The sequence below is a fragment of the Phalaenopsis equestris genome, unplaced genomic scaffold (assembly GCF_001263595.1).
Source record: "Phalaenopsis equestris unplaced genomic scaffold, ASM126359v1 Scaffold199913, whole genome shotgun sequence".
NCBI lineage: Eukaryota > Viridiplantae > Streptophyta > Magnoliopsida > Asparagales > Orchidaceae > Phalaenopsis > Phalaenopsis equestris.
Genome location: NW_018219762.1, coordinates 5366 through 16175, shown reverse-complemented (window position 1 = coordinate 16175; position 10810 = coordinate 5366). Strand labels below are relative to the sequence as shown.

Sequence of the window (10810 nt, the reverse complement as noted above, 5' to 3'; positions counted from 1 at the left end):
AAGTTTTCTATCTCTTAAATAAAATTAGATATAGCCAAACTGCCAGCTTCATCATACCTAAAGCCAATTATAGTTCTTTTTTAATTTCCCATTAGCTTCCTACACAAAAAGAGAAAACTATAATTTATTGGATAACAAATTAATTTTAAAATGACGAGTTTCTTAATTTCGTGGAGAGATAATTAACAAATCAAAGGAGTTTTTACGTACCAAATATTCAAAATATCAAATAAAAAATTTTATATTAGGGGTAATTTGATCTTTTGACATTATTTACTTGTATGTTCTAATCCTCCTCTATAAAAGATAGTTAGGGTTCATGAGAGAGGTATGGTGGGAAGTGTAGAAGTTGAATCCCCAAGTTTTTTTCTTTCTCACCATCTGGTGCTAGTGGAATCACCGTAAACGTAGGCAAATCAATTCAACGCCAAACTGAATAAATCTTTTGTGTTTGATTGCTGTTGTTGAATTTCTTTGTTTTCACATTGTTTTCACGTAACAATTGATATAAGAGCTTCAGGTTTGTGATTGAAATTTGGTTTGGCTTCAACAACAAAAAACTCAGTGTGTGTTGTCGATAGTATTTTTAGAAGGTGGTCTGATGTGTTTTGCCGGCATATTTAAAGGTTTGGCGAAAGGCCAACGGCTTAGAAGCGTTTGCACTGTTACAGGGGATTTAAATTGACATAAAACACGCAGGAAAAACAATAAACACTAGGGGTGCATCAAGAATTTGGTCATATTTTTTAAATTTAAATTACTGCGTAATTTCGGGACATGTCAAGTTTGTGGCACTGTTACAGGGATTTAAATTGACATAAAACACGCAGAAAAACAACACACACTAGGGGTGGATGAATAATCAATTTTTCAAATATTTCAAAATGAAGGAGTTAGGTGAAGCTGGCAGAATTTTTGGCCTGGAGATTCTCACGGACAAGACAATTGGAAATGTTTGGCTTTCGCATGGAACTTATGTTTGGAATGTGTTGAAGAAAATTGGGATTGATTACTCGAGCAAGGCGGTGAGTTTACCTGTTGCAACTCATTTTCAATTAAGTTCAGATAAGTATCCTAAAGATAATCAGAAAAAATAAGATATGCAATCAATTCCTTGTGCTGGTCTAGTTTGATGTATGTCATGGCTTGTACTAGACCATACATTACACAGGCAGTTGGTGTTGTGAGTAAGTTCATGGAAGCATTAGCAGGTTGTGAAGAGTACTCTAAGGTATCTGAAAGGTACATTTAATGTTGGTTTGATGTTTGAGAGGAAGTCATCTACCATAGATTTCTGTGTAGGCTACAATGACTCATACCATGCATGTGATATGGATAATCAGAGATCTACGATAGGTTATTTATTCAAATTGGCAGAAGTTTCAATCAGTTGGAGGTCAGCTCTTAAGTCTATTGTTCTTTTATCTACTATGGATGCTGAGTACATAATAGTCACATAGGTGATGATGGAAACGATATTGATTCAGGGCCTATTAGATGAATTGAGAGTTGATCAAGAGTCTCTGACGATATTATGTGACAGTTAGAGTGTAATATTTTTGGTCCCAAATCTAATTTATCATGCTCGTACCGATCACATTGATGTGAAACACCACTTTATTTGAGACTTGATTGATAGCGACGAGATTCTGTTGAAGAAGATAGATACAAAGGAGAATTTAATAGGCATGTTCACGAAGGTGATATTATTCCATAACTTCACCTGCTGCAGAAGTTTGGTGAATGTCCGAGCACATGCCTCATTGCCAGTGTGCATTTTGAAGAGCTAGGCGAGACTTGATCCCTTCGAGAGGGAGGCACGTAAGCAGCTATCTTAGAGCAGCTGATTGGAGTTTATAACTCATATGACCATCTCTCACTTACCTGTAAGTAAGAGATGAGATGAAAATTTTTGTATTTATGGTTTTTATTGTAATTGGGGGTAATTTGATATTTTGGCTTTATTTACTTGTATCCTTTAATCCTCTTCTATAGAAGGGACATTGCTTTCATGGAGAGGCGTTGTAAGAAGTGCAGAAGTTGTAACTCCAAGTCTTTTTCTTCTCCCCATCTGATGCTAGTGGATTGTTTTTCCCCATTGACGTAGACGAATCAATTCAACACTAAAACCACGTAAATCTTTTTTGTGTGACTTTTATTGTGTGAATTTCTTCGTCTCAACATTGTCTTCGCATAATGAAACCGCCACCTTCATTATACATGAAGTTAATAATGCGATTATTTTGTAATTTCCCGTTGGTTTCCTACCCAAAAAAGGTAAAACTATAATTTAATGAAAAGTAAATTAAATTTAAAATATCAGTTTTTTTGTACGAGTTTCTCAATTTCTTGGAGAGACTTGGAGAGATTATCATTAAACCAAAAAATTTTTTTTCGTACCGAACATTCAAAATATCAAATATATAATTTTAATTGCTCAAATTTTAAATATAACATTTTAATCACAAAAAAAAGCTTCACTTAAAACTTTCATGATTGGGTTTAGGAATAGTTGTAATGAAAAAAATGATTAAAATATTATGCTTAAAAGTTAGGTTGTTAAGATATTTTACTTAATCAAAGTATAAAGCATTAACTACTTAATGCAACAAAATCAATAATTTTTGTTCCCCGAATGATAAGGATAAATATTTCACTTTTTTAAAAAACAGTATAATTTAAAAACTTATTTTTTATAATATTAAAAGTATAAACATATAAAAAAATCCAAGTAAAATTGTGTCATAGCATTGAATGATTTCTCATTTACAGAGAAAATTTTATATTAGGACTTCAATCAGGATCTAACATTAAATGATATCTCATTTACGAAAAATTATTGCATACGAACAGACACTGCATGCATCTCTGCAGTGTCAGATCCTGACCGTAGATCGTGGGATATATTTTGGTGAGGCCTACGTAATTTTTTTTTTTAAAAAACTGAATTATATCATGACTACGGTCAGGATCGAACACTGCATCCATATGCAATAATTTCTCCTCATTTATGCAGAAAATTTTAAATCAGGAGTCCAATCAGAAACTAAAACTATATGCTACATGTAGCAAACTCTCGTTAGAATCACCTTGTAAAATTACATCAATAATATAGAAAACTGTTATAGGCTGTCCGCAAACTCACGGACTCAGTAGATAACATTAAAATATTTTTCATCTTCTGCCTCGACGAGGAGACGACGAAGGCGGTGACGAACTCGGAGCTTAGTTTGGAAGACGAAGGGAGCTTGCTGGAAACCGACGGCCGACGGATGTCCGGCGGAAACTCGATCGGCGCCGACTGGAGCTCTACGAGGAAGGCTGAGTGAAATTTCTGTAGAACTGACTACTCTTTAAGTTTCAGGATTTCGCATATCGCATTGGAAGGTTAGTTGTTCGAGTGATTTCCACACTTCAAGGGGGATTTACATACATCGCACACAAAATATAGGAATTTATGCTATGTAAAAATCTCCCAAATATAATTACGCAGATCTAACACGCCTTAACTTGTCGGGAAATTTTACCCTTTTCTGTCTGACACTTTCTCCTCTTGTTCAGTTCTGCTCTACCTTGATCGGCGCCATGGAAGAATGGTTTGGTGGTCCAATCATGGAGAAGCTCGTCAGCACTGGCTTTGAGTACTTGAAACATCAAGCCAGATGGCAGACAGGCATGAAGGAGGAGCTGGAAAGGTTGCGAGAGAATTACCCCAAGATCCAAGCCGTGGTCCTTGTTTCCAGCCAAGCACAGATCACAGACCAAAACCCGGATCTGAACAAATGGCTATGGCAGCTACGAGATGCCATAGATGAAGCAGATGATGTGCTCGATGAGTTTGAGTACATGAAGCATGAAAATCAGCTGAACGAAAACAAGGAGAAAACAAAGCTGCGTTCCGCCATGAGCTCCATGAAGAAAGGAATTGTTAAAATTGGTAAACGTGCTCTCCAAATTGATCCCTTATTGAAAAAACTGGAGGAGGTTGTGAAGAAGCTTGATAGAGTATCAGCTGATGTTGGCAATTTTCTTCATCTTTTAGAAAGCACAAAGCAGGAGCAACAGGAGCAGTTGATTGATTTGTACAAAACACGTGAAACGGGATCCTTGCCTAAAAATGATCTTATTGGTCGAGTTAAAGAAAAAGAATTTGTTATGCAGTGGTTGAGGAAGCCATCAAATGAAAATGAGACTCTTAGTACTAGCACTACTTCGTACGGGAGCAACATTTCTCTTCTCTCTATAGTGGGTCATGGTGGTATGGGGAAGACAACTCTCTTGCAACATGTCTATGAAGATGAAATCACAAGGGAATTCAATCTTAAAATGTGGGTTTGCGTTTCCAATAACTTTGATGTGAAAAGAGTTTTTAGAGATATGCTGGAATGTCTTAAAATGAAGAAGCCTGATTTGGAATCACTTGAGGCACTTCAAAGAAGTCTTAAATCTGAGGTGATTGCCAAGAAGTTCTTACTTGTGCTTGATGACATTTGGGAGGAGTCAGAGGAGCAGGATAAAAGCAAATGGGAGAATGTGCTCGCTCCTCTGAATTATGGAAGTTTGGGAAGTAAGATTTTGGCAACAACTCGGATGGACTCTGTTGCATTGATGATTGCAAAGGTGATTAATAAGAAGAAGGAAACATTTAGATTGGAGGGCTTGGAGGAGGATGTCTGTTTACATCTCCTCAGCAATCATGCTTTTGCTAATGTAGAGAATCCTGATGTTTATCATCCTAAATTAAGATCCATAGCAGTTGAGATTGTAAAAAAGGTTTATGGATCTCCGTTAGCAGCAAAGGTCATGGGTGGTATTTTGAATTCTAACTTGGATGAAAGGCATTGGATGAAAGTTTTAAATAGTGATATTGGAAATGGAGAAATGGGCAAAAATGATATATTTCCGATCTTAAGATTGAGTTATATGTTTCTACCAAAGCCTCTACAAAATTGTTTCTCATTTTGTGGCATGTTTGCGGAAGATCATTTGTTTGATAAAAATGATTTAGTCCGAATGTGGATTGCTTTGGGTTTCATTCATACATCTAATGTTCGAGGAGGAGATACTATGAAGGATATTGGAATAAGGTATTTCGAGGTTTTGGTACAAAAATCTTTTTTTCAGACTGAGGACTATGGCAATTATTATACGATGCACGATTTATTACACGAATTGGCACAATCTATTTCTGCACAGGAGTGCTTTAGAGTTATGGGTGATGAAAAGTTACTTCATACAATTCCTGAGAGTATTCGACACTTATCTATTGAAACTAAAAATTTAGATGTGCTTAGAAAGGTGACAAAATTTAGAAAATTGCGTTCACTTCATTTAACTTACTTAGTAGATGATCAAGATTTTATCTGTGTGCTCGGTGAAATCTTCAAAGCATCAAGAAGCATACGTTTGTTATATATACATGCTCTAGACTTGAAAATGATGCCCGAGGCAATTAAATATTTGATACACCTTCGATACTTATGGCTTGAATTTAATCTCCTTCGGCTGCCAAGATCTTTAAGTAGTCTATCAATTGCAATTCATAGTCTGTGATTTTTTTCCAAGAATTATTCTTTCTCATGATTTCTTACCAAGGGATATGAACAACCTTTTTAATCTTCATTATCTGCAATTACCCTGGGATCACTTCCCTGGGTTGTATGGGATTGGTAAGTTAAACTCACTTGAAGAACTCGATGGATTTTATGTTAAGAAAGAGGAAGGTTATAGAATTGGGGAGCTGGAGTATATGAATAAACTTCATCAATTAAGAATCAAACACGTGGAAAATGTGAAGGAACCAAAAGAGGCTTGCAGTGCTAAATTATGTGATAAAAAAAACCTTACGGATTTGTCCTTGGAATGGGGTGATGCTCCTTACTTCCGTAGAGAGCGTAAAATTTTAGATCCCAACTTAGATGAGAAGGTACTTGACAACCTTCAACCCCATAACACCCTAAAGAAATTGAGTATAAATGCATACATGGATGCCGGGTCTGCAATATGGATGAACAAGGCCCATTTGATCTCCAACCTAGAGTGCATCGAACTGGATAAGTGTTTGGAGTGGGAAACTCTTCCACCTTTTGGGCAGCTTCCCTTCCTCAAGTCTTTGTATCTTCATAACATGCCAAAAATAAAACGACTCGATTCTAAATTCTATGGGAATGATGAGGATCGTGTCTTTCCATCATTAGATGTGCTACGTATTGAGAAATTGGAAGCAATGGAGGCTTGGTTTGATGCTGCACCAACAACATATGACTGTCTGTTTCCTTGCTTGACTGAATTGTATCTAAAAGATTGCCCAAATTTGCAAGAGTTGCCCTCTTTGCCTCCTAAGCTCAAGAAATTGAAGATAGATAACATTGGGTGGAAAGCTCTGAACTGGCAACGTGGCACGGGCAACAGTTGCAGCACTTCAAAATCCATTCCCCTTGAAACATTAAAAGTCCTTCGCTGCCCCAACATTAGATCTCTTCCACTGGCTGAAGAAACAGCGAGACTTGCAGCACTTAGAAAGTTGACAATTGTAGATTGCCGCAATCTCATCTCTCTAAGAGGACTGCAAGGAGTGGAAGCCAATGAGAATCATGAGCTCATTCTCAATAAACTTGTTATAAGCAGTCCATCCGTGTTGCAAATGGTGCCATTGAGAAGTCTCACCTCCCTTCAAAAGCTGGAAATTAAGGATAATAATGACCTGGTTTCATTTCCAGTTGAGGCAGAACAATGGTTTCTTCAAGTTAGCTCATCCCTTCATGAGTTGAACTTTGAAAGCCTCAAATCCCTGGAGTCCCTTCCTACCACCTTGTCAAGCCTCTCTTCACTCAAGATTCTATATGTGCATGAGGTTCCTCAGCTGAAGCTATTGCCGACCATCCCCATCTCTCTTGTTAATTTACATCTTAGCTTCCTAGAATCATTGCAGTGCTTACAGCCTTTGTCGCACTCTTCTCTCAAGCATCTCTACTTAGGAATGATTCCACTCCGAAATCTGCCAGACCTTCCTTCCTCTTTGTATAGGCTGTCTCTGCATGATCTTGAGAAGCTGGATTGCTTGCCGTCTTGCCTTTATAATCTTTCTTCTCTCCGAACTCTTTTCATTCATAACGTTCCTCTGCTCTGGGAATTACAACACCTCCCTCCCTCCTTGGAAGAACTCTCCGTCTGCGGTTGTCAACCAGCGTTTAAGAAGCGCTATCAAAAGCTTGCTGGCTCTGATTGGCACAAGATTTCTTATATTTCAAAAATCCTTATTTCTACCGAGCTCCCCTTCTGATGTAATTTTTTTGGCTGGATTTATACAGCACATAAAACAATGGAATTTAAATATTTCAGTCTCCTAACTTCATTGTTTACATATATAACACTCTGTTACAACGGCAAGTCGGCTGACAATTTCGCGCAATTGTGTTTCCCTTTGATGATGAGGCCAGAAGAGGGCAACACAGGATTGTGTTGTTCGTTGCCATTCTTTCAAAAAAGTAAGTAATGCAAATTTCATATTCTTTTGCTTATTTCCTTGCAGAAAATAATTTCTTTCCTAAGAAAGTTAGACAAAATGCTTTAAATTTTTATTTTTATTTTTCATTTTTGAGCCAAAGAAGTTTTTGTTTCTCTTTATTATTATTATTATTATTCTTATCTTGCTTTGTGAAACTTCAGCGATGAAGATATTAAGGTCCGAAGTGTATGCCATTGTATTGGCTATCTAAACAGACTTAATGTTCTGTATTTATGTAAAAGAGAGAATAAAATAAATTGAGTTTTGTCTTATCTGTTGAACCTTTGTTCCCCTTTCTATGTTTTTTTTAACTAATCTTGGAGGAAATTTTATTCAACAAAAATAAAAAGTAGGAAGTAGCGACCAAAAAAGACACCACCACCCAAACAACTAAAAAACAACTCACGCATAAAAAAAATAAGAAACTAAAGAACCGAAGAACATATACAATTTATACAATAAAAACCTCAAAAATCATTATCAATACGAATATAAGGAATATCTAAACAATCACCCTTAATCGAACGAGCTAACTCTAGAGGAATCCTAACGAGGAAATTGAATTCTTGAGTCACCTCCTCTTTTAGCAGCCCAATTAGCGCACTGATTCCCTTCTCGATGAATAAGAATCTAATGAACCTGCACAAACTTAAGGAAAACAAAGATTTTTTTTAATAGAAATAATACGAAATCAATGATACTTTTTCTTTTTAGTACAATAGTTCCAAAGCTCCATAGAATCCATTTCAATCTCAATGTAAGACCAATTGCATTTAACCGCTAAGAAGAGGGCCATAAACACCGTAGCAGGAGCAAAAAACCAAAACAAACATTTCTTGTAAAGTTACGGCACACCCCACCAATACCAGCATATAAATTGTTCCAACTACCATCAATATTAATTTTTAAACTGACTCTCGTAGTTTTCTTCCCTAAAATCAAATTAGTCACTGGTTTACAATAAACTTGAATCGCAATATTAAATTTATCAAACATTTTTATCACATCCAATCCCAAAGGTTTCTTCATATTTCTAAATTTAAGCATTTGGTAAATATAGTTTCTAATAAAAGTAAAACAAGAAAGTCGAGAAATTAAATTACCTTTATGTTTAGATTCATTTGTGGCAAACCAAATAAACAAACAAACAATGATAAGAATAAATTAAATTCCCCTTTCTATGTTTCATCCTCTACTTCCTTTCTCTTCTTGTATTGCTGTCATAATTGAATGAAGAGCCTTCGTTTCCTCTTTTCTTTGAAGGAGAAGGGTTTTTTTCCTCACAATTCACAAGCAATGGGGGTGGCAAAAAACTTTATGTTAAATAGGCGATAAGCTATTTTAAAAAAAACAAAGCTGGATTATATGATTGACATTAAAATTATTTATTTTAATAAACTAAAAAAGTTAGGATTTAATATGCGGAGAATCATAAGCTATTTTGATAATTGCAATAAAGCTTTAGTAGTTTTTATTATGTTGACATTTTTTAATAAAGTTTCAAGAAATTTGAATTAAAATTTTTCTGAAATTATGGTCGCATGAAATTTGAATTTTCACTGTATAATCCCCGTAAAAATATGTTAAAATTATCTTAAGTAAAAGAATTGACAAATTTCAATTAGATTTCATTGAATTTGATTGATTTGATTGATTTTATTAATGATGCATCTTTAAAAGTCATATTGATCTCCACAAATCCAGACGCACATTTGGATCTGAGGTTTCAAAAAATAAATTTAGAAATACCCACACTTCAATTGATTATCACGTGAAGTGCCTCAGTGAAAAGAACCAAACAACATAAAAACAGTTCGATCTAAATCAAAGTCAGCCCAGATCATGTACTTAAAGAATAAACAAAAGCATTGAAATATTACTTTAAAAGGCCAAAAAATCTTCAAATCTGGCAAGTTTATAGTCAAATCGAGTGTCTCAAACAGACGAATCCAACGAGCCTAAGATCACCTAAATTTGACATCATTAATGCATTCAAATGCTCATAAAACTACATCTGATCAGAAAATCACTCCGAGTCATTCGATGGAGTGGTTTAGATTGATGCAATATTTACGAATGATGTCATTCATAAAATCTTTAAATCTTCACCCTCTTCATGAAGGTCTATCTAGATGTCGAGGAGAAAGCTAAAGGAGCTCCAAGTTCTTGAGGATTCCCAAGATCCATAGCCGAACCGTCGCTGTTGTTGGACCATTGTTGCCTCGCAGCCAACGTCGTCGTCGCCACCGCTGCCAGACCACTGTTGCCCAACCACCACCGTCTTTGCAGTTGGACCATCGTCATCTGACCACCATCACCACTGGATCACTATGCCTAGCCACCAAAGTCGCACCACCATCGTTGCCCAACCACTGTTGCTCGACCACCACTGTAGTCATTGCCGGACCACCGTCATTTGGCCGCCATAGTCCTCGCCTGACCCACATTGTCGAGCCATCACAATTCTTGTCACTGGACCTAGGGCTGTCAAAATGGCTCGTTGTTTGAGAACAGCTCGTGTTCGACTCGTTATGTAGCTTGTGTTTGATTTATTTGCTAAATAAAAGAGCCGAACACAAGCAAATTTTTTTGCGCTAGAGATATAAACGAGCTGAACACAAACAAAATTTTATTTGTTCGTGTTCGTCTCATTTTGGCTTGAAAAATTTATATATATATATATAATGAGTATTATTTAAATAATTTAAGATAATTAAATTGACTACAATGCTACAAAAATTTATAATCAATTAAAATTACTATCAAAATAGTTCATTATTCGTGAATAGCTCGTGTTTGGCTCGATAGGTAAATTCATTTTAAATGAATATTTTAATATAAATAAAGAAATTGAAATCTCGCCCTACCCTTAACATTTCAACGGTTATGTGATTAACAAAATAGCTCATTGTTCGTGAATAGGTCGTGTTCGACTCGATAAACAAGCGAGCCAAGCACAAACAAATTTTTTGAGCTCGATATATAAACAAACCAAACACAAGCAATGATATTGTTTAACAAGCGGAGTCTGACTCGCTCAAGCTCAGCTCGTTTACACCCATAAGAACCGCACATGACTAGGATTATCAAAATGATTTTTTGTTCGCCAACAACTCGGGTTCGGCTCGCTAAGCAAATGAGTCCAACAAGAACAATTTTTTGGTGTTCAAAATATAAACTAGTCGAACACGAACAATGCTATTTTTTAATGAGTCAAACACGAACTGAGCCCAGGCTTGCTCATGTTCGGCTCGTTTACACCCCTAATTGGACCACCGTTGTCTGATCATCATTGTCGTTGCC

General features: G+C 36.1%; 1 protein-coding gene across 1 annotated transcript; it reads left to right on the top strand.

The window, feature by feature from the left end:
• The first annotated feature begins 3158 nt into the window (after nt 1-3158).
• Nucleotides 3159-7524, top strand: LOC110035789 (disease resistance protein RGA2-like). Its single transcript, XM_020740079.1, is given in 3 exon segments — nt 3159-3387; nt 3562-5544; nt 5546-7524. Coding segments are annotated over 2 exon segments (3696 nt in total). The 5' UTR covers nt 3159-3387; nt 3562-3585; the 3' UTR covers nt 7283-7524.
• The last annotated feature ends 3286 nt before the right edge of the window (nt 7525-10810 follow it).